The sequence below is a fragment of the Sciurus vulgaris genome, assembly GCF_902686455.1.
Source record: "Sciurus vulgaris genome assembly, chromosome: 19".
NCBI classification, from domain to species: Eukaryota; Metazoa; Chordata; class Mammalia; order Rodentia; family Sciuridae; genus Sciurus; species Sciurus vulgaris.
In genome coordinates this window covers 8,823,386-8,847,149 of record NC_136480.1, presented here as the reverse complement: position 1 = coordinate 8,847,149, position 23,764 = coordinate 8,823,386, and the positions used below count along the sequence as shown (strand labels likewise).

Sequence of the window (23,764 nt, the reverse complement as noted above, 5' to 3'; positions counted from 1 at the left end):
CAATGTTGCAAGAACAATAGACTTTTCAGTGGAAATTACATTTCAAGGTTTGAATTTTGATGATTTCTGGGCTAGTTATATGCAGTAATATGCTCTCATGGTGCTGGGTGGCAGCACTGAGCTGCAGCTTCCAGTCAACCATGCAGTCAGGAGGATAAACAACCTTTGCAGTGCACTGTATTGCTAAACTTTGTGTGTGTGTTTCCTGTAGTGGGGAATGAACCCAGGGACACTCTACCACTTAGCTACATCCCTAGCCCTTTTTATTATTTGAGACAGGATCTCACTAATGTACTTGCAGGCTGCTAGTAGTTCACTAGCTGTAGTGAAGATTGTGGGCCGCAATCATCCTGCCTCAGTCTCCCAAATTGCTGGGATTACAGGGGTGTGCTACCATGCCTGCCAGCTGTGATATTTGATAGGATAAATATGATTAAATAATTAAATTTCAATTGAAATATTTTCAACTTTGAAAAGTTTATCAAGGTATAATCCTGGGCACAAGTGAAGGAGTATTTGATATACAAAGGAAATGAAATCAGTATGTGGAAGAGATATCTGTACTCCTTGTCAGTGCCAATTATTAACGAGGACATGGTTTTGAGAACAGGATAAAGAAGTTTTATGGGGGACTTCTGTCCTAGAGACTGATTCTGCCCATCAGGAGGAACAGGGGGCTTCTTTTTTTTTCACATTGATAGACCTTTATTTTATTCGTTTATTTATATGTGGTGCTGAGAATCAGACCTACTGAGTGCCTCACACATGCTAGGCAAGTACTCTACCACTGAGCCACAACCCCAACCCGGAACAGGGAACTTTTAACCTGACTAGGGCGCCCTGATGGTGTGTTAAACATTCACTTGTTAATAAGGAAGATATTCACTTCCTAGATTCTCTGGCAGGTATCTCCTTCCTGTGGAGCACAGACAACTCAAGGTAATCTTGTTCCCACCCCCAGATTAGGGAGGAGGAGAGGGAAAAAAGAAAAGAGAAACCGTCCCTTTTAAAAATAAGCCTCAGTTATATTCAAAAGGTGAAGTGGACCACTGTTATACATTTGCAGTAGTATTACAATAACCAAGATATGCTCTGGGTGTGCTGGTGCACACCTATGATCCTATTTACTTACGCGCAAAAAAAAAAAAAAAAAACTTATTAAACTTGTTTAGTTTAATTGCTTTCATATGCTTAAGTATCTTTGAAAGGAAAGCATGCCTGTAATCCCAAGTGGCTCAGGAGGCTGAGGCAGGAGAATCACAAGTTCAAAGCCAGCTTTAGCAATTTAGCAAGGCCCTAAGCCATTTAGTGATCTCAAAATAAAACATAAAAATGGGTTGGGGAGTGGCTTGTTGGTTAAACACTCCTGGGTTCAATCCTTGGTGCCAAAAGCAACAGAAACCGGTAATACCTCTTGTTTCCAGGAACTCTTTCAGGTGACTGGGGGTACAAATCTGGGAGGGAAATTTTTTCCCTTTGGTACGCTGTTGCACATGTTAAATTCTGTAACCCAAAGCAGAGACAAAACAAACAAACGATGAGTTTAAAAAAAAAAAAAAACACACACTTTAAATTATATCGCAGATTGTAAGGAAAACAGGGCAAATACCTCGAAAATTTTAAGAGCGAAAGAAGATTAAGAGAGGGATTCGCGGTGGAAACGCGATGAAGGAACACCGCCCCCGGCTCCAAGATCCACCTGCGCACGCGCATAGTCTCAACTGGGCCATTTCTGCGGCTGCGTGTTCTATCCCTGACCCAGAGCGCGCTCAGAGTGCGCAGGCCTGCCCGGGGGCGCGCACGCACGCCCCGCCCCGCGTCCGGCCCGCGAATCCCGAGGCGACTGGGCTCGGGTTGTCTAGGCGGCGGAGGTAATGCCCCGGAAGGCGGGGAACCGGGAAGAGGCCGAGGAGGCCGCCGAAGAGGCGGGCGCCGAAGAGTACGGCCCTGAGGAGTACGGCCGGGAGGAGTCGGGCGCCGAGGAATCCGGTCCGGAGGAGTCGGACCGGGAGGAGTCGGGAGCTGAGGAGGAGATGGAGGCTGGGCGGCCGCGGCCGGTGCTGCGCTCGGTGAACTCGCGCGAGCCCTCCCAGGTCATCTTCTGCAACCGCAGCCCGCGCGTCGTGCTGCCTGTGTGGCTCAACTTCGACGGCGAGCCGCAGCCCTATCCGACGCTGCCGCCGGGCACGGGCCGCCGCATCCACAGCTACCGAGGTACCTGGCCGGGCAGCGCCGCCCGCTCCGTCCCGGGGTGCGAGGCGAGCCCTCGCGGGTGCTGATGCTGAGCGGTAACGCTGTGCTACTCAGTCCCTCCCCCATCCTGGAAAACAGGCGAAATTACTGTTTTTCCTATTCCAAGGTTGAGGAGCAGAAGCCCCAGAGAGGTAGTGACAGATCCAAGCTGATGCTGCAGGTGGAAGAACCTTCTTCTTTGTTACACTGGATGATTTACATTCGAAGGTGGCTTTTCCCCCTTTCAAGTGCATTTATTCCTAAAAATGTACTTGATCTCTAAGGCCTGTCCGTTCAGCCCTGATATCCCAGTGCTTCAGTTTCAGTGGTCCAGTTTTGAATAGGGTCCCAGCCATCGTGGAGACCATAGTCCCGTCAAGGAGAGATTCATGAATAGGCAAGAATAAGCCAGTGTCATAATTGCTGTGATAGGAACGGAGCTCAGGGAGTTGTGGGAGCGTGGGAAGGGATTGCGGTTTCAGTTAAGAAGCACATCCCTAAGAGAGCAGGGTGAATAGAAGTCAGCCAACCCAAGATATATGAGTTGTAGACAGAGGGAACCACTTGTGCCAAGACTGGGGCCTTGCCAGAAGGGACGGCAGGTATGGAATGGTGGGAAAAGAAGCTCAGAAGTACCCCTGGTGAAATAGGGCCATTTGACATAGTCAGATTCACATACTGAGAAGCTCACTCAGGTTGCAGAGGGGCTAGAGAGGGAAAACTACTGGTGTACCAGTTAGGAAGCTGTTGTAGAAACTCTGGTGAGCCAGTCTTTACCTAAGGTGGAGTCAATAATCTTCCCCTCGCCTCAGGCAGAGAGTAGTCCTTGTCTGGATTAATTTTCCTAACTTTCCTGTGCTCATCCTGATGAATCTTTTCTTCTTTTAGGGTGGCATAGTTAATAAGATAATGTTTCTCATTTATTTTTATATTTTTTGTGGTACTTGGGTTTGAATCCAGGGCCTCATGCATGCTAGGCAAGCACTGTACCACTGAGCTACATTCCCAGCCATCTTTCTCCTTTTCTAAATTTATATAGAAAAGAAACGTATTTCTTATAGTTACAGGCTGAGAAATCCTCAGTCAAGGGGCCACATCTGCTTTGTATCTGGTGACAGCCTTCTTGCTGTATTACCATTATTAGTTGTGTCTTGGCGTTTTACACCAAACTAATGTGTGAAGAGGAAGAACACAGTGCTTCCAGGGATCAACATTTCTGTACAACTTATTTTATATAAGAAATTGTGTGAATTTTGTATTCTTCCAGATTTGCTGGACTTAATACAAAATTTTTTAAAAAAACGTGGATGTACTTAATGCCACTGAATTGTACACTTAAAATAGTGTTAAATTTTATGGTGTGTATATTTTGCCGCAGTAAAAAAAAATTACCAGTTTAGAGTTCTTAAAATTTCCAACCCAAATTATCAAGTAGGCTTATGCCCAAGGAAGGAGTGTGATATTTATTCTGAGGTTCCTTCCTTAAACGGAATCTTAGTTGTCAAGGTTTGCCTCCTTCCCTGTGTGCCCCCCCCAACTTTTTTTTTCCATTTTCCATACATTAATTCCATACATTAATTTTGCCTGTTCATACAGAATGCACCCTTTTCTGTCTCATATCTCACAACATGCTCTTTTTGTACCTCCTTGTTGAGAAACAATGTGAAGAGCCAGTGGCCTATTATTTTACTATTTCCAATGTTTGGTGTGACTTGCAGTTTATTACTTCCTTGGTTTTGCTTTTCTGACCAAATTGTAGACTTGGAGCTCCAGGTACATGTTCTGCTTTCTGTCTCTGTTGCCTAGAGCAAGTTATTGCCTTCTTTAACCAGATTTCTTATCTGTAAGTAGATCCTTTGTAAGGATTGCTGTTGTAATGCTGGTGGAAAGATTTTGTGACTTGTAGGTAGAGCAAGAGGCAAGCACTTCATGTATATCAGGGGAGAGATAGAACAGGTACGTCAGCTCAGACCAGTGTGGCTCCTTAACAGCCTCTCCTTGTGTTAACAGGTCACCTTTGGCTCTTCAGAGATGCAGGCACATACGATGGGCTTCTGGTTAACCAAACTGAACTATTTGTGCCATCTCTCAATGTTGATGGACAGCCTATTTTTGCCAACATCACTCTGCCAGGTACTGATGCTCAATCCTTTAAAGAAAGATTCGTTTGTTCATTGGAACAAGTAGAGGATAGGTTACTTGAAGTACCATTTCTTTCTGTTTTTTGCTAGAGGTAGGCGAGCCTTTTCATTCAGTCTTTTTATGCTTTGTTCTCTACCGTAAATGTAATTTTTTCCATATGATATATGTGCGTGTATATATCTATATACATATATATATGTGTGTGTGTGTGTGTGTGTATATATATATATATATGTTGGTACCGGGTATTAAATCCAGGGCCACATCCCCAGTCCTTTATATTTTTTATTTTGAGACAGGATCTGACAAAGTTGCTGAGGTTGGCCACCAATTTGTGATCCTTCTGCCTCAGCATCCTTAATTGCCAGGATTACAGGTATGCACCACTGTGCCTGTTCAATAGCATCTATATTGAACAAAGATGCTGTGGTATCTTAAAAGTACTTTGGGCTCTTAAAAGATGGGCTAAACTGAATATCTGATTGTAGAATTATGGATGCCTTTTGGAGCACGCTTGTCCCCTACAGTCCCAGAAGAATACAAGAATAAGATATCATGGCTTATTTGTTGACTTCTGGTGTTATATTTTTAATTTAATCCAGTTAAACTCACAGTATCAACCAGGGATTGATAAATCAATGAATTGAAGATTAACATCATAGTTCACTATTTGTTTAAAGCTCAAAATATTTTATTAGGTTGAACCCTATGAAACAAGTTCTTCAGGAAAAAAAACCCAAATACCTATGGGTTCACTGGGTTAAAACTAAAATGTATGTATATATACTGTTTCAAAGAAGTGGGGCCAGGCTCAGTGGTGCATGCCTATAATCCCAGCGGCTCAGGAGGTTGAGGCAGGAAGATTGAAAGTTCACAATCAGCCTTGGCAACTTAGCGAGGCCCTAAGCAACTCAGTGAGACCCTGTCTCTAAATAAAATACAAAATAGGGCTGGGGATGTGGCTCAGTGGTCGAGTGCTCAAGTTCAATCCCTGGTCTTCACACCCTTCCCCTCAAAAAATAAAGACTGGGGAATGTAGCTGAGTGGTTAAGTGTCCCTGGTGCTAAAAAAAATGGGGGGGGGGGGGGGTGTATAAAATGAGCAGTTAAGTTGAACTTCACCTCATATGATACCTTTAAAGAGTTAGTTCTCCAGTAAGATTAATATAGAAATTGACTTACCCCCAAATCTGTTACACACTGGTTTTGATATCTATTGCCATGTGGCAACCACCCCCAAAACTTTTATAAAAAAAAAGAACATTTGTACAGTTCTGCAGTCTATACTGAGTTCAGCTTGGTGTTTATTTTGCTGACTGGTAGTATCCATGTCTTCTGCTGGGCCTCTCTTCCGGGTGGTATCAGGGATTGTCCCTCCGGTGTGCTCTCTTCAGTAGTAAAGCTCAGGGCTCCCAAGAGTGTAAAAGCAGAAGTCACTAGGCCTTCTTAAGGCTTAGGCTCAGAGATGCCAGCATTGCTTCATCTGCCTTTGTTTAAGCAAATCACAGTCCCACTTTCAAGGGGAAGTTACTATATGAGGGTATGAAACCTGTGAAGCATCCATTAATGTCACACTACCACAGTACATGTGTTCACCCTCTTCTTTTTTTTATAACCTAATGTGAGGTCCACCTTTAGTAAATGTACTTGTTAGAGTTGGCAGAGCTTCTTGCCCATCCCTTTTTCTGAGGCCTAAACCTGCCACTGAGGATTTGGTTTCCTGCCTTACAGTGTATACCCTGAAAGAGCGATGCCTGCAGGTTGTCCGAAGCCTAGTCAAGCCTGAGAACTACAGGAGACTGGACATCGTCAGGTCCCTCTATGAAGATCTGGAAGACCACCCAAATGTGCAGAAAGACCTGGAACGGCTAACACAGGAGCACATTGAAAATCAGCGATTGGAATAGTAGGAGACTGAAGAATTTAATTGAAGTTAGCATTCCTGCATCTCAGCTTTTGATCATACTGATGAGGCTTGATCTAGATATAGGACTGGTCATTACCCTCAGTTTTTGGAGTAAAATAAGCTCCCATTGCCTAAAAGCACGTTAACTGACTTCACTAGGCATTGTGATGCTTGGGTACAAATGTTGGAAGTGTCACTTAATACCTGCTCTTTTGAGAAATACTTACCAGGAGAAAATACTTGCATTTTTGCCTCCTAGTAAGTCAGGAAAGTTTCAGTGTAAGGATGTTTGTATAAGTAATCCAGTGGGAATTGCAGCATGTCCTTTAATTGTAAGAAAATGGCAGTGTCTGCTTTTAAGGGACATGTGATTGGGGATGTGACCACCTCCCACTTCGCAAGACTGATGTCCTTGAGACAGGGACAGGTTTTCTTCTCTTTGAGACCCCAGTGCCTCGCACACTGTGCGCCTGACCGTGTTTGTTGCTTGAACAAACTGGTGGATGCTTTGGAAGAAAGCTTTTGGACGGTCGGCCTCTTCTCTTGTTGGGGGGAAGGGAGAGAGGCCTTAAAGTGTGTGCAGTAAACAAACATCTTAAAGGGAATCATTTCTATAGAAAGCACTTTTTCTAATTTTCTAAGTGTTGCACTTTTCTTTGTCCACTCTTGTTGTAATACTGTTTTATTAATGTTTCTAAACCAGGATTGACTTTCCACAGCCACTGTGATAATAGTGTTTGTGCTTTTTGGTTTTGTTTGTTTTGTTTTTGGTACTGGGAATTTAACCCAGGGGCACTCTACCACTGAGCCACATCCCCAGCCCATTTTGTTTTTTATTTTGAGACAGGATCTTCTTAAGTTGCTGAAGGTTTTGCTAAATTGCCAAGGCTACCCTCGAACTTAGAATCCTGCCTCAGCCTCTCAAATTGCTGGGATTACAGGCATATGCCACTATGTCTGGCTGATAATAGTGTTTTTGTAACTTGTCATGTATCTAGAAAATAGCAGAAAAGAGCCCTCCTCATGTTTAATTCTAGTATGGAAGAGCTCCTATACTATAAATAAGTTGTTGCCAGGCATGGACATCTGTTCCTTTCTGTAAATCCATGACATTTCTGTTTGGTTCAGCATTCGCATCAGCAGGACCTGGTCACACTTTTCCCTGGACTGTGGAGAGGCCAAAGCCCTCCATTCTCAGGCCAGTTACTCCCGACAGTGGGATCATTGGAGTAGCCTGGAATGTTTTATAGTTTTATGAATGTTCACATCCTACTTTATAGACTGGATTTCAACTCAGAACTCCAATTCAAAACTTAATTCAGACTTATGTCTTTGTAATAGTTTTTTAAAAAAAATCCTCCCAGGAGAGAAAATTTAGAAAAGACAGAAAAGTGAAACAAACAAACAAAACAAAAAGAAAAAGAAAGATCACTGTAGAAACACTACTTAAATACAACCACCATTGACCTTTTCACCTATTTTTCTTCAGCCTCTTACAGGGCGTATTTGGGTTGGTTGCTTTTGACATAGTTGAGATCGTATGGTATATACAGTTTTTTATCCTACTTTTTCATTTAACTTCATAATAAATATTTTTCCACATTATAAGCTTTTCATACACATTAGTATAGTCTTTCTTTATAATTAATGTTAGGGGTATTTCTTAGCATCATTAGTCCCTTTGGGCACAATCCTATGTTCTAAAACCAGAGTGAAACAAATGGGAATAGTTTCCCTGTGTCCTTTAAGTGTCACCTAATCTTAGTCCCCTCTTTCAACTTTCAACAAATAAATTGACTTTTTAGCATGTTGTTTTCATTCAGTGGCACACCTCTAAATATTTAATTTTTTGTTGAAATGTGGGGGTAAGGAAACACATGTGGAGGGGGAGAGTTCCCTGTGCAGCTGTGGGTGGTGTGGAGTTGGACTGAGTGGAGATTGAAGGAAGTTGGCCAGTGCCACAGTAGTTCAACGTTGGTTTTATTTTTTTAAACCTGACTTTGGTCAAAATGGCTTTCACATTCCTCTCATGAGAACACACAGATTGAGTACTGTGTTTTTGTGTTGTCCAAGATTGAAAATGTGTAGCATGAGTCATGTATGTTTTTCACTTGGAATCCTGTGAATGTATTAAACGTATTGTTCTTAAGAGACTGTGATGTTTTCTATTTTGACTTTTTTTTTTTTTTTTTTTAAATGGAGGAAACAGGTAGGGCGTATTATTTTAACCTGATTCTTCTCTGTGAGTTTTGAAAGCTGTTTGCTTAATGGCTTAGGGTGGAGGGGGAAGCAAACAAGCAACTAACCTCATTCAAGTCTCCTATTCCTACCCTAGATTACATATGTATTTATTTAACATTGCTTCTTCTAGCCTTATTTTTCTTATTAGAATGAGATACCACTGTAAAAAACAAAATTAAGCATTGCAGAAAATTTTTAAAAGGGACACTGGAAACAGTTGTTCTTTCCCCCCATGAAAACAGGACCCAGAAAGCTAAGTAGTTAATATTTTCACCAGCAGCTACATTGAGAATCAAAGGAGAGGGAGCTGGGCTAGAAATTAGTGCACTGATAAGAAAGGAAGTAGGACCGGGGCTGTACAAATAGCTGAGTGGGGAAGCACTTGCCTAGCACAGGAGGGGCCCTGGAATCCATGCCCAGCAATACACAAAAGATAGAAAATAGAAATCAATGCCTTGCGGTCTTCATTCATGAACACCAATCTGCACCTTTTAGATTTTTTGACATTATATTTCTAAATCTTGGGCTGGAGGTGTAGCTCAGTGGTAAGAGTGCTTTCTTAATGTGCAGGAGACTCTGGCTTCCATCCCAAGCATAAATAAACAAACAAACAAATAAATAAATAAATAAAATAGTTGGATATGGTAGCTCATGCTTGTAATTCCAGATACTTGGGAGGCTGAGGCAGGCGTATTCCAAGTTCGAGGCCAGCCTGGGCAACTTGGATGCTGTCTCAAAATAAAAAAATAAATTAAGAGGGCCAGAGGTGCCCCAGATTCAATTCCCGGTACCACCAAAGAAATAATAAAAGGCTGGGATAAGCAAGGTGAGGTGGCACACCTGTAATCCCAGCGGCTCAGGTGGCGGAGGCAAGAGGTTTGCAAGTTTGAAGCCAGCCTTGGCAACTTAGTGGAACCCTGTTTCAAAATTAAAAAAATAAAGGACTGGGAGTATAGCTCAGTGGTAGAGCCCCTGGTTGAATGCCTAGTATCACTGAATAAATAAGTAAATAAGTAGGAAAAAGAGGGATAAACAGGGAGACGCTGCACATAGAGAAAAGGAGAAAGATGAGGGCCTTGGTTCTCCTTTGTCCCCTTGTGCTGGGTTGTAGGTGCTTTCCCGTTCATCCTGTCAGAACATCCTCATCTGCCCCCTTGGAGTTCACCCTGCTGAACACCCTAGAAGGGCATCTCAGCACACTGAGACATACCCCACTTTTTGCCTCAAGGAATGAACTCCTGAGTGATCCTTTCCTGGTCTGGGACCTTCCAGTCATCTCCACCATTTTGGGGTCCACTGAAGCCTCACACCAATCCTTCCGAGTGGTGGGGTAGGATACCAGATTTATAAAAGAAAAAAAAGCCAAGAGTTTGCTCAAGGACTAGAGCCCACGAGGGACAGCTAGGATTGAAATGTCCTGGTTTTAGGGATTGAAACCAGGGGTGCTACCACTAAGCTATACCCCTGGCCCTTTTTAATTTATGTATCTCCACAATTTTTTTTTTCTTTTGCTACAGGGGATTGAACCCAAGGGTGCTTAACCACTGAGATACATCCCCAGCCCTTTTTTATATTTTATTAGAAACATGTCTCTATACCCCTGGCCCTTTTTAATTTATGTATTTCCACAATTTTTTTTTTCTTTTGCTACAGGGGATTGAACCCAAGGGTGCTTAACCACTGAGATACATCCCCAGCCCTTTTTTATATTTTATTAGAAACGTGTCTCGCTAAGTTGCAGAGGCTGACTTTGAACTCCTGATCCTCCTGCTGCTGGGATTTCAGATGTGTCGCTGCACCTGGCTCTTTCCACATTTTTAATCGGTACATAATGGTGGGATTTGTTGTTACATATTCATCTGTGCACACAATATAACAATACAATTTGCCCAGTATCACTCCCTAGCATTTCCCCCCTCCCTTCTTCCCTCCCCTGTTCCATTCCTCTATGGATCTCCCTTTGTTTTCTTTTCCCCTTTTTAATTTTTTTATTTTGAGACAGAGTCTCACTAAGTTGCCCAGATTGTCTTTGAATTTGAGATTCTCCTGCCTCAACCTCCCAGAGTGTCTAGGATTACAGGTGTGCACTATCACTGAAATCTTAGTAGGAGTCCAAGGCCAGTGGGCTCCCTCTTCAAGAATATCAACGACATGCTCAGTTTCAGCTCAGGGTTAATTGTTCCTGGTTCAATCCTCAGTACAAAAACAAACAAGAAGGGCTGGGGAGATAGCTCAGCTGGTAGAGCGCTTGGGTCCCCAGTACCACAAAACAAACAAATAAGAAAACAATGCACAGCATTAAAAAAAAAAAGATAAATGAGACAAACAAGAAGAACATCAATGGCAATTACCATTTATTTAGCACATTCACTATACAAGAAAGTCTTAGGTTTTCCTATTTATTTATTTTTTTTGCGGTGCTGGGGATCGAACCCAGGGCCTTGTCCTTGCGAGGTGAGCACTCTGCCAACTGAACTATCTCCCCAGTCCCCCATTTGTTTTTTTGTTTGCTTTTTGATGTTATTGGGGATTGAACCCACAGATGCTCAACCTCTGAGTCACATCCCCAGCCATTTAAAAATTTTTTTTTAAATTTTGAGATAGGTTCTTGGTAAGTTGCTTAAGGCCTTGCTAAATTGCTGAGGCTGGCCTTGAATTTGCCATCCTCCTGCCTCAGCCTCCTGAGAGGCCAGGATTACAGGTGTTTGCCACTATGCCTGTTTTTTAATTTATTTTCAAGACAAGGTCTTGCTAAGTTGTCCAGACTGGTCTTGAACTTTCAAACCTCCTTCCTCAGCCTCCTGAATCACTGGAGTTATGCACATGCATCATTGTGCCCAGCTTATTTTAGTTGGTCTCTGTAGGGCTTCTTTCACTCACAACTCATGGGCTTCTTTCACTCACAACTCAAAGCAGTAGGGGAAGGATTAATCCACTTTGAAAAACAAGGCTTGATCAATGAAACTGTTACTGACCTAGTCCTCTTGGACCCAGAGTTGTAGAAATAAACAAAGGACCCTGAAAGAATTTAAACAGGCAGGGGTTTAAGGACTTCTCGCCAGAAGGGAGATAGCTTTTGGGGGACAGAGATCCCTGGAGAAAAGAGCTTTTCCGGCATCTGTGGGGCACGCAGAGCTGGGCCACTTGATGTCATTGTGCATATAGGTGGCACTGCAGTTATATCTTTGCACGTTTCATTCCCCTCTTCAGTCTCCATGGGGGTGGGGGTGGTTTATTATGCTAATAAGATAAAGGTAACGGTTTACTTTGATGATAACTATTCTACCGGTGCATTTGTCTCTCATCCTCTGAGGAATTCTCTTATTTTCAGCCTAGTGTAGACCCTGCTTTGCCTGTCTTGGAGTGGCATAACTGCTGACCACGTGGTCTCAGAAGCCTGAGCCCACTTTCTCAGCCTCCCATCTTCTGGGCTGTCACCTCATTTCCATAACCTTAAAGACTTGTCCACCTTTTAACTACTCATTTTCTGGAATGAGCGTCAATCCCATAAGACTGCTAGTTTGGCTCTATTTCCCCTGAAAGGTATTCATTCTAAGGAATCCCTGACCATGTCAAAGTAAGCTGTTCAAGGTCACAAAGCCTGTTGGTGATAGAACTGGGATTTGGTCCCAGGTCTTCTCACTTTGACTTTAGTTTCCATTGATGGCAGCCATTCTCCCAAGCTGGTGTTTACAGCTACAGGTTATCCTCTGCAGTTGCCTAACCTCTTGGAACCTATTTTACTTGGTATAAAATGGGAATAATAAGTTGGGTGTGGTGGTGCATACCTGTAGTTCCAGCTACTAGGGAGGCTGAAGCAGGAGGATTACTTAAGTCCAGGAGTACAAGACCAGCCTGGGCAATAGAGTGAGTCCCTAGCTCAGCAATCAGAAAGAATATAATGTAGGCTTGTGAGAATTACCTAAGATCATTCAGGGAAATCTCATTGTAGAAATAAAGAAACAGAAGTTATGGTAACAGGCAGTTTGTAGCTAGTGGGGATGAAGATTCTGGGACTAGACTGCTTGAATTCACATCCCATTTCAGTCACTTTGTACTTACATGATTTTAGGCATATTATTAAATCCCAGCTTGGTCACTTGTGTATGTGTGATTTTAGGCACCTTATTTAAACTGTGTCTCAGTTCCCTTATTTGTAGGATGGGGGTTAATCATCATACCTGCATAGAGGCATTGTAAGGAGTAAGTAAAATAATCTGGGTGCAGTCTGTATTAGTAAGTGCTCAATGAGTACTAACAATTATTAGTATAAATTCCATTCCTCCTACTCTGTTCATTTTAATAAATTTTTAGTATGGGGATTGAACTGGGGACACTCTACACTGAGCTACATCTTTTTTTTAAATTTTCACTTTGAGACAGGGTCTTGCTAAATTGCTGACACTGGCCTCCGACTTGCGATTCTCCTATCTCAGCCTCCTGAGCATCTGGAGTGACAGGTGTGTGCCATATGAGTACTGGATGAATGCATGAGGTGGTGTAGTGCCCAAAGCCCTGGAAGTGGAGTCACAAGGCTTCCCGCGACTGGCACGGAATGCCCACGTGGCCTTAAACGTGTTCCTTCTCGCGGCTGGCCTCAGTTTCCCCGGTGTCAGCACCTGCGTCGGCCTGAGCAAGGACGCGCTGTGCCGCTGGCGGCCGCTGGGGGGTGCTGGCGGCCGGCGCGCCCCGCCCACTTCCCGCGCCGCCTGCCCGCGCAGCTCTAGAGACGCGGCGTCCGCTGCTCCGGGCACAGTCCGTCCCGTGCCCGCCCGCCGGCCGGACATGGCCTGCTACATCTACCAGCTGCCCGCCTGGGTGCTGGACGACCTGTGCCGCAACATGGACACGCTCAGCGACTGGGACTGGATGCAGTTCGGTGAGTGAGGCTCCAGGAGGGCCGCGGCCACCGGCCCCTCTAGCCTGCCCGCTGTGAGCCTCCGCCTAGCGCACTCCCGGGCTCCGGCCCGAGGGCTGAGATTCCTGCACCCGGGCCTCGCCGGGTGGCCCCAGGCAGGTCCCCCGCCCCCGCCCCGGACCTCCTTTTAGGCTTCTGGAAGGTGGTGTGGCCTTTGAAGACTTGTCGTTAGGTAGTCATCGCCTACAGTTTACAGTAAAACAGTTCCCGAGTGCTTACTTTGGGACAGGCGCTATTATCTCATTTAATCCCCACACCGCCGATGAAGTGCGTCCTTCTTACCCGGAGTTACAGATGAGGTGGAGCAACTTGCCTAGGGGTGCCGTGGCTGAGTGGCAGAGTGCGTGGGATTGGGAGCCAGGGCTCACTACCTTGTAAATCCTTGTTGTGTTTTGCTTGTTGTTTGCGGCTTTTGATTGGCTGAGAGGGTCCTGGCAGCTAGGAAGAGGATACCTGTGTGGTCATCTCAGCTTCCAGGCTCCATCACTTGTCAGCTGGGTGACCTCGAGCTAGTTGTTGAACCTCTCAGAGTCTCGGCTTCTTAATCTGTAAACGGAGATGATAATTACGGCTTCTTTGTAAAGTTGTTATAAGGGAAGAAAATACTGAAATACTGTGTAGAAAGCACCCAGCACCTTAGTGGTATTCTTATAAGGAAGTGAAAAGAGCAGTTGTTATTCTTGGCTGTATGATTTAAACCAGTGTACAGTGGCACCTAATTTTTAAAATAGTCATTTTTTTCTTTCCAAAATTTTTATTGGTGCATTATAGTTGTACATAATGATGGGATTTGGTGTTACATATTTGTATATGCGCACAATATAACAATGTAGTTTGGTTAATATCCCTCCCCATCCGTTCCCCCCCACCTTCCCCTACTTCTACCCCTTGGTCCCTTTCATCTACTGATCTCCCTTTGCTTAAAATATAGTTATGTATTTTTAATTAAAATTTTTATTTAATAAAATACACCATTTATCCAAAAAAGTATATAGTGCATATGTACTACACACACACACACACACACACACACATCAAAATAATAATAAAATGAATAAATAAATGTGTTATCCATTCAGATTGAACAAATTGTATATTTTAGGGCTGGGGCATGCAGGTCAGTGGTAGAGCACTTGCCTAGAAATGCAAGGCCCTGGGTTCCATCCTCAGTAAAACATAAAAACAACAACCAAAAGAAATAACTTGTATTAGAACCTAGTGGTTCTCAATTAGAATCACTTTTGCACCCTAGGGGACATTGCTGATGTCTGGAGACACTTGGGTTTGTCACAACTTGGTGAGTGCAGTGGGTAGACACTGGGAATGTTGGTGTCTCCCAACATTCCAGCCCAAAGCATCCATGGTGCTGAGGTTCAGGAACCCTGTTCTAACTCAGTAAAAACCAATACGCACCCCTTGCAAAATACTGTGGGAAACAAGCGACAAAAATATTAGCTCAGACTCAGGGATAACCACCCAAAGTATTTGGTGCAGGTAGTCACAAATAGCAGCTAAGTTTTCTTGGCTTCTTACTGTGTGCCAGCAGACTGCTAGGGATGTTAAACCTGGTCATTTTGTAAACATATTTATATATATGTTTGTATTTTTTAAAATCTCCACTTTGTGCATTCATTACATGTGCTAGACTTTTTTTCCTCCCCCACTTAAAATGTACCACACTCATTTCTCCTTGCCAGGCAATAATCTAGAGCAATGTGGATGTAGGTTTTTATTTGCAGCATGTATTTTTATTTAGCTATTATTAGTTGAAAAGCAGAAAATGCATAAGGTTAAATGATGAGGGTACCACACGTAGGATGGGGAGGTGTCTTTCGCCTCCGTTTCTCCTGCTTCCCTCCCTTGAAGGCTCTGCCTAAGGCTGAGGGCACCTGTGAGAATATCTTGCACCTAATTTTCTAGGTGACTCAGTGTCCCATTTCTTGGGTGACTTTATTTGAATGTTTACTGGTCAGTGACCAGCTATAGGTCGGACTTCTTATTTCTTCCTTGTTAGTCCAACTCTTAATTGCAAGCATTAGAACAACTTTTCTTCCTAGGAAGTTAATTTAGAAGGCACCTGTATGACTTAAGAAAAAAAAAGAAAGAAAAGCTTTATTATGATAAAATTCACAAGCCAGGAGCAGTGGTTCACACCTGTAACCCAGCAATTGGAAGGGTGAGGCAGGAGGATCACAAGTTTGAGGCCAGCCTTAGCAACTTAGTGAGGCATTAAGCAACTTAGCAAGACCCTGTAGCTTAGCGTACAGCAACCCCTAGGTTCAATCTCCAGTACCAAAAACAAAAAACAAAAACAAAACAAAACCAAAAAAACCACCATACAATTCACAGAGCTGAAAGCACAACTTAAATAGAGCATGTACTTTGCCTATGTGAGGTTCCTGGATTCAAGTCCCAGTACCAAAAGCAAAAATAAATAAATAAGAAGGCATAATTACATTCCGTATAATTCACCCATTTAAAGAGTATAGGGGTACAGGTCAGTGACTATCTCTACAGTCTTAGAACGTTTTTATTACTGCAGAAGAAACCCTGTACCCCTTAAATGTCACTCCAAACCCCTCCCTCGTTTTTTCCCAGTATGCCTATTCTGGATATTTCATATAAATGGAATCATATAATATTTATTGTCCTTTGTGATTGACTTCTTTCATTTAGTGTGTTTTAAAGGTTTATCCATGTTGTAGCATGCATTAGTGCAGAATTCCTTTACTTTTTACCTTTTTTTTTTTATTGCAATGCTGGGGATAGAATCCAGGGTCTTGCATATGCTAAGCAAGCACTGTGCCCCAGAGCTACACCCTCAATTTCTTTTTAAAACCAAATAATGTTGCCAGGCAAGGCACATATCTGTAATCCCAGTGGACTTGGAAGGCTGAAGCAGGAGGATCACAAGTTAAAAGCCAGCCTCAGCAATTTAGCAAGGCCTTAAGCAACTTAGTGAGACCCTGTCTCAAAACAAAAAAGGGAGTGGTGGGGGAAAGGAAAAAAAATGACAGAATGAACCAAACACCAGTACCCTATGTAAATGTATGATTACACAAATTGGTATGCCTCTACTTCATGTACAAACAGAGAAACAAGATGTATCCCATTTGTTTACAATAAAAATAAATTAAAAAAAAAAGAGGGTTGGGGTTGTGGCTCAGTGGTAGAGCACCTCGCCTGGCATACGTGAGGCACTGGGGTTCGATTCTCAGCGCCATGTATAAATAAATGAATAAAATAAGGTCTACTGACATCTAAAAAATATTAAAAAAAAAAAAAGAAAAACCATGACTAGGATGTGGCTTAGTGTGCCCTTAGGTTCAATTCCTGGTATCAAAAACAAACAAACAACAAACAAACACCCACAAAAACGATCACTAAATGATGTGGGGATACAGGGGTGCATGTCTATAATCCCAGCAACTCAGGAGGATAAGGCAGGAGAATGGCAGGTTTGAGGCCAGCCTCGGCAACTTAGTGACACCCTGTCTCAAAATAAAAAAAGAAAAAAATGACTGAAGCTCAGTGGTTAAGTGCCTCTGGGTTCAATCCCTAGCACCTAATAATAATGATGGTAATAATAGTACCAACCGAGTGGTAGTCCATTTATGAAAGTTCCACATTTAATTTATCCCTTTACCAGATGATGGACATTTGGGGTTCTTTCCACTTTTTGGCAATCATGAAAAATGTGCTGTGAACGTTCACGTAAGTATCAGTGTGGACGCACTTTTTCATTTCCTGTGTCTGTGCAGTAATGTACCTAGAAGTGGAATTGTTGAGTCACATGTTGACTCTTTTGAACCATTTGAGGAACTGCCAGATTGTCTCCAAAGTGGCTAAGCTGTTTCACATTCCCACCAGCAGTGGAAGAGGGTTGGATTTCTCCATGTCCTTTGTCAACCTGTTATGGTCCCCTCTTGTTCTCACCATCTGAGCAGGTATGAGGTGGCATCTCACTTGTGATTTTGATTTGCATTTCAAATCAAATGCAAATCCCTGCTTATCAGCCATTCATTTATCTTCTTTGGAGAATACCTCTGGGTTTGCAGTCCCTGGAGATACCAGAATTTCCACAGGAATTAAGGATATAGTTCACCTTCCTCACTTGACCTGCCAGCTCTGGCCCCTCTGACCACTCCCTGCTCTTTCTTCCCTGCCTCAGCCTCACTGGCTTCCTCTGTCTAGACTACTCAGGGCCTTGCACTTGCTGTCTCTCTGCTTGGAACTTCTCCCTCCCTGCCTTCTCTATACCTGGCATTCTAGTCTGTATGAGTTTCCTCTTGCTGCTATAACAAGTCACCACAATTGAATGGTAACTCAAAACTGCACAAATTTATTATCTGATAATTCTGGAGTCATGTTTTTCACAGCCCCTCCCTTCAATCTTCAAAGCCAGCAATGCAGTATCTTTAGATCTCTTTCCAACTTCTGCTTTTGTCATCACTTCTCTGAATCTTACATGCTTTTTCCCACCTCTTATACTGGGAATTACACTGGGCTGATCTGGGTCATCCAGGATGACCTTCACATCTCTAAATCCTCACTTCATCTACAGAGTTTCCTTTTGCCACACTGGGTACCACATTCACACAGGTCTGGGGGTTTAGGACATTGATGTCTTTGGAGTGGGCATTTTTCTGCCAGCCGGTGCCCTGTGGGTTAGCTCACTTAGAGAAGCCTTTCCTGCCCCCACCCCCCACATAAGCTCTTTATCCCATTGTGGTTTCATTTCCTCCATTCCTCTCAGTGAGCTGTGCATTACCTTGCTCCTGATATGTTTACATCTGTCTGTCCCTGTGAGGTAAAAGTGCCACCAGGGCAGGGACCTTGCCTGTTTATTTCACTCCCATATCCCCAGAGCCCAGGACAACATCTGGCAAGTGAGCAGGTACCCAGTGACTGCTTGAGTAAATGGTGACCTGAAGAACATAGGTATTGATCAGGACACAGGGCATGTCTGCTTCTCACTCTGCAGAGACTGCTTTGAGCCCATGGCTGGCTGTTTGTCTTGGGTCAGAAGTCACTGGTTGGGCACGGGCTGAGCAGCCCAGTCAGTTGTGCTCTCTCTGGGTCTCCAGACTCTGTTTTCCTCATTAGCAAAACAAGAAGTCCCTCTAGTCCTAAAAAGTCTTTGCTGCTGTGAGTCATTTTAGAAAGAGACAGTCCCTCTGAGATGACTGTGGTCCTGGAAGGAGGGTGTGGGGGCGTGGGAAGAACGCTAGAGTGAAGCCAAAAATCCCACAGCCATAAATATGCTTGCTCTTCTGGATTCAACACTCGTTGCCTCTTGGTCATTTTTCTGTGATTGCAGCTGTGGCCCTTTTTGCTCTTGGAGAAATAAATGCTGGAGCGTGAGCCCGTGTAAAGTGGGCATCTTGCAGCTTCACCCCCGAGGGTGTGTGCAGGGGGCCATTTATTGGACCGCCCTCTGCCCTGTTTGCTGTGACAGCCTTTGCACAGCCTGCTCTGCCTCACCCAGCTGGGTGACTTCAGGCCTCTCTGAGCCCTTACTTCCTCCTCTGTAATGCCGCCCTCACAGAGTCCTGGAGAGGTGGAGGGTCGCCATGGTTGCAGAGGCCCTTGGGGCTTCCCCTCCCGCTCCCCAGGGAGGTCTGGTTGGTCTGGAGCAGGGGGCATTTGACTCTAGGACAGGCCATTTCAGGAGGCTGTGACATCCCTGTTGAGGCCTTTGAGGAAGGGCAGGGTTTCCATCAGATTCAGGACCTCGGACATGAAAGGACAGTGTAATGGTCCACGAGGAATTCCTCATTGGCTCGATGACAGGCCTTCCCAGAGCCTGGGTGGTTTAAACACTGAGAGCTGATGTAGGTGTCATCTTTATTTCAGGTGCTTCTGTTCTTTTTATTATTATTATTATTATTGTAAACGAATGGGATACAACTTGTTTCTCTGGTTGTACATGGAGGCATATCATTTGTTTAATCATACATTTACATAGGGTAATGGTGTTTGATTCATTCTGTTATTTTTCTTTCCCCCCATCCCTCTCACCCCTCTTTTCCCTCTATAAAGTCCCTCCTTCCTCCATTCTTGAAAAATATGGAACGCTTCACGAATTTGCATGTCATCCTTGCGCAGGGGCCATGCTAATCTTCTCTGTATCGTTTCAATTTTAGTATATGCGCTGCCGGAGCGAGCACCAGGCGCTTCTGTTCTTAGAGCTCATCCAGTGCTTGTTCAGCAGATGAGGAAGCCGAGGCCAGGGGGAGGTGAAGGGCCTTCCCCAGATGCACAGCTGGGGTTCACACCTGGCCTTGGAACCAGGGTTTGGCCTCTGCACTGTCTCGGTACTGTCCTGCTGACCCTCAGTGTCAGACAGCTTCAATTCCTGTGGCAATGCCTGCAATCATTCACTTAGAAGTAGAAAAACTTATTTTAACTCATGTTTTAAGAGATTGCAGTCCACGGTCGGTTGGCCTCATTTCTTTGAGTCCCAGGCAGCACATCTTGATGCTTAGCCTGTGACCAGGTCTTGAGACACACTTACAGACTATAGCACTATCCTTTTTACCTATAAAGGTCTAGAAGTCTAGAAGATGCGATGCTAAAATGTAACCAGTGGGTTTTCTTGGGGGTCTTCCAGGTGGTTTGATTGTGGGTACTTTGATTTCTTCTGTTTTCCTAATGTCCCAGTGACCAGGTGTTACTTGCTCATGCTGAGAAAAAACCTGTGATTTAGCAGAGGCCTCAGTGACTCATCCCCTCTAGATTTCTGCCCTGACCTGACCCCGTTTCAAGGGTGTTGATAGAGGCTAATGGGCCAGTACCTTAAGATGTGTCACGTTCTTGGAAACTTAAATGTCCAAGCTGAGGACTGGGACAGTGCAGCCCTCACTCAGCACATGCAAGGCCCTGGTTTCCATCCCCAACACTGCAAAAGAACAAAAGGAAAGAAAAAGAAAAAAAAAAGTTCAAGTTGGAAGAACCCCAGAGTTTTAATTCCTATTTCTCCTGATTAGCACATGTGAGTGTGTGTGGTGTGTGTTGGGGGGAGCACGAGTTCCCACAGCTGGCAGCTGGCAGGCGCAGTGTGGGTTTGTCTTCCCATGACTTGGGGCACCCCCCCAGGGTGGGAGGTGATCAGGTAGCTTTGTGTGAGGACAGGGTGCTAGAGCGCGGTCCCTTCCTCTTCCCTCTACTCTTTTCTCTGTAGGCTGGAAGCAGCCTCTGTCCCCGCTGACCTCACTTTCTCACAACAGGATTCTGGCCTGGGTTTCCAGTGACTAAAGTCGTAACTCCAAAACTTTCCGTTGTCTAGCAGGGCACTTCTTCTGGGTGGCTTTCTTCCTGTGGGAGGCTGTCTCAGAGTTCTTCCTCATCTTCCAGAGAGGAGAGAATTATAATCTAATCGTGTTTACTTCCTGACTTTGAGATTTTCCATGATCACCCAAGGCTCTATTTTCTTTTTTGGTACTGGGATTGAGTCCGGGGCAACTTAACCACTGAGCTACATCCTCAGCCCTTTTTATTTTTTATTTTGAGACAGGGTCTTGCTAAGTTACTGAGGTTTTTTCTAAATTGCAGAGGCTGGCCTCAAAACTTGCAATCCTCCTGCCTCAGCCTCCCGAGTCTCTGGGATTACAGGTGTGAGCCAATGTGCAGGGACTGATTTTATATTTCCAAGCAGAAAAGCTCCATGGGGTTTCAGTTTACTCACTACAATATTCTAGGTTTGTCACAGACCTAGTATACGGCACAGGCTCAATGATATTTTATTGAATGAGTGAACGACTCGATGTTCACATAGATTTTTGCTCCAATGATTTCTGAAATCCTGAAACTGAAGCTTTAGTGTTTCTATCCCTCAGTTTTTTGTTTGTTCGGCTTGTGTTAGGGATCACATGTTGGCCTTGTACATACTAGGTCAGCACTCTACCAGTTAGCCACCCCCCAGGCCATTTTATTCTTGTTTTAAAAAGTGCCTCTTTCATGTCAGTAAGTTTAATGGAATAGTGGGTTTTACAATTAAAAATGCCATTTATGAAGAGCAGTAGTAACAACTTGCCAAAAGTTTATGCCATGCTGGTTAATAAGAGCAGGATTCAGGTCCGGGGTCCTGGCTCAGTGGTAGAGTGTTTGTCTAGCACGTGTGGGGCATTGGGTTTGAGTCTCAGCACCACAGAAAAATAAGTAAATGTCCATTGACAACTAAAAAAAAAAAAAAATACTGGAAAAAGCTAAGAAAAAGAAAAAAAGCAGGATTCAAAATCTTGCCTACAGTCTGACAAAAACTATGCTTAGCGCTATGCCTAAGTAGCCCGGGGTGATTTTTGGAAAGGAAGAGAGTACCCGAGTGGCCCTTGGGGAGGGTGGTAGGATGCTGTGTGTCTTGCCCATCCCCCTGCATTTTCCATATTTTCTTTAGTTTTCAACTGTGAATTATATGAAAAATTTACCGTTACTAGCTAATGGTGGCTTCCTACAGATTTTGTATGGTACTTTGGAATTTAAGGAGGCACTTACTCTCAGGGTCCTGCAAGTGCAGGATGAGTCCTGAGAGCCAGGGCCACCTCAGGGACCTCCCTTGCCCCACCTCATGCTGACTCTGCCCAACTCTGCCAGGCAGTGTCCTCTGTACAGTAAATAGGATGAATGGGGCGTCCATTCTAGAAGGGAACGTGGAAGGAGTTGTGTTCCCCACTGAGGTTCCAGAGGGTGAAGTGACAGTCCCTAGCAAAGAAGCAGCAAGCATTCAAGACTCCTGTCTACCTGCCTCTCGTCCTGCGATCTTTCTCCTGCCTTGGGCAGCAGCCACACTGATATTTATGTGCAAGTGCCCATGTGCCAGTGCCCTTGGGTATTCAGCAGGATCAGCGTGGAGAGTGGCAGGTGGGGCAGTACTCTGCATGGTGGGAGTGGCTACGCTATCGTGGGGACCCCTTGGGAGGAATTGCTGCTCAGACTTTAAGCAGAATCCTCTCTTGCCCTCCAGCTTCCAAAGTGATCCCAGACCTGACCCAGCTGCGGAAGATCAAGTCCATGGAGCGGGTGCAGGGCGTGAGCATCACCCGTGAGCTGCTATGGTGGTGGGGCATGCGTCAGGCCACCGTCCAGCAGCTGGTGGACCTCCTGTGTCGTCTGGAGCTCTACCGCGCTGCCCAGATCGTCCTGAGCTGTGAGTAACCAGGTGGCTTCTGTGGAGTTTCGGCATGGCTGCACTCTGGCCTTAGACCCTTTATAAGCTCCCCTGCAACCCTTGGTCCTGGGAATAGAACCCCAAGCCTTGTGCATGCTAGGTAAGCACTTCACCATTAGCTCAGCCTTTAAACCTTTCGTGATTAAAAAAATTGAGAGCTTAGCAGTAGAGTGCTTGTCTAGCATACATGAGATCCTGGGTTCTAGCATCAGTACTGCAACGAGAGAAAGAGAGAAAGATGGGTTATCTATTTTAAAAACAAATACTGGGCACGGTGACACATGCCTGTAATCCCAGGGGCTCAGGATGTGGAGGCAGGATGATTGCGAGTTCAAAGCTAGTCTCATCGAAAGTGAGGTGCTAAGCGACTCAGTGAGACCCTGTCTCTAAATAAAATACAAAGTAGGGCTAGGGATGTGGCTCCGTGGCTGAGTGCCCGAGTTCAATTCCCGGAAGGTAGGTAGGTAGGTAGGTAGGTAGGTAGAAAAAGGTTCAATAGCTGTTACACAAAAATTTGAAAAAAAGGCATAGAGTAAAAGTGATTCACATTGTCCTGTTTCCCTGTTTTACATCCTAAGTGGTAATCACTGTTAAAGCTTCTCGTCTATGATGGTATAAACTGACTGTCTGTCTGGACCGTCCCTTTTAACACGGTTGTGCACCGATATTTCAACTTAGTGCTGGATTTTGGAGAATGTTCCATGCTGAAGAGTCTTTTGTATATTCTTCTTTTTTTTTTTTTTTTTTAGTGCTGAGGATTAAGCCCAGGACCTTGTGCTTGCTGAGCTATATCCCCAGCCCCTGACATATTATTCTTTTATTTGATTTTTAATTTATTTATCTTTTGTGGTGCTAGGGATGGAACCCAGGGCCTTGCACATGTTAAGCAAGCCTTCTCTCACTGAGCCACATCCCCGGCCTTGACTTATTCTTTTTTTTGGTTGCTGGGTGCTAGGGATGGAACCCAGGGCCTTGTGCTTACAAGGTAAGCACTCTACCGACTGAGCTATCTTCCCAGCCCCGTGACTTATTCTTTTTAACAGTTAAGTGTTTGGTTTGCTTCTAGCCTTTTCCTTTTCTATCCAGCATTGTGATGCACATCCCTGGATGTAAATAACTGTGTTTTGCACACGTTTTGAGTGTAGCTTTAGAATGACTTT

At 44.3% G+C, this 23,764-nt stretch overlaps 2 protein-coding genes across 6 annotated transcripts in view; both read left to right on the top strand.

The window, feature by feature from the left end:
• The first annotated feature begins 850 nt into the window (after positions 1 to 850).
• On the top strand, positions 851 to 7,622 carry VHL (von Hippel-Lindau tumor suppressor). Of its 2 annotated transcripts, XM_079122607.1 has the most exons (3): positions 856 to 2,214; positions 4,243 to 4,365; positions 6,105 to 7,621. In XM_079122607.1, the coding sequence occupies exons 1-3, from the start codon at positions 1,875 to 1,877 to the stop codon at positions 6,278 to 6,280; spliced, it is 639 nt and encodes a 212-aa protein (XP_078978733.1). In that variant the 5' UTR covers positions 856 to 1,874; the 3' UTR covers positions 6,281 to 7,621. The 2 variants fall into 2 exon arrangements, with proteins under 2 accessions (XP_078978734.1, XP_078978733.1); XM_079122608.1 differs by lacking the exon at positions 4,243 to 4,365 and having other exon boundaries at positions 851 to 2,214; positions 6,105 to 7,622.
• Positions 7,623 to 13,219: 5,597 nt separating this feature from the next.
• The window catches only part of IRAK2 (interleukin 1 receptor associated kinase 2), a 54,740-nt gene continuing 44,195 nt past the window's right edge, over positions 13,220 to 23,764 (top strand). For 3 of the 4 annotated variants that reach the window (XM_079122566.1, XM_079122564.1, XM_079122565.1), the window contains exons 1-2: positions 13,220 to 13,399; positions 22,401 to 22,583. In XM_079122566.1, coding sequence (XP_078978692.1) covers positions 13,306 to 13,399; positions 22,401 to 22,583 — 277 coding nt within the window. In that variant the 5' untranslated portion in view covers positions 13,220 to 13,305. The remainder of the gene's footprint in view (positions 13,400 to 22,400; positions 22,584 to 23,764) is intronic. The other variant, XM_079122563.1, reaches the window with a different exon arrangement.

Excerpts from the sequence above, each read along its gene's own strand:
- VHL (XM_079122607.1), top strand. The coding sequence starts at position 1,875 with ATGCCCCGGAAGGCGGGGAACCGGGAAGAGGCCGAGGAGGCCGCCGAA. Across the intron at positions 2,215-4,242 it reads CCGCATCCACAGCTACCGAG|GTCACCTTTGGCTCTTCAGA; the intron begins GTACCTGGCCGG and ends TTGTGTTAACAG. Across the intron at positions 4,366-6,104 it reads TGCCAACATCACTCTGCCAG|TGTATACCCTGAAAGAGCGA; the intron begins GTACTGATGCTC and ends CCTGCCTTACAG.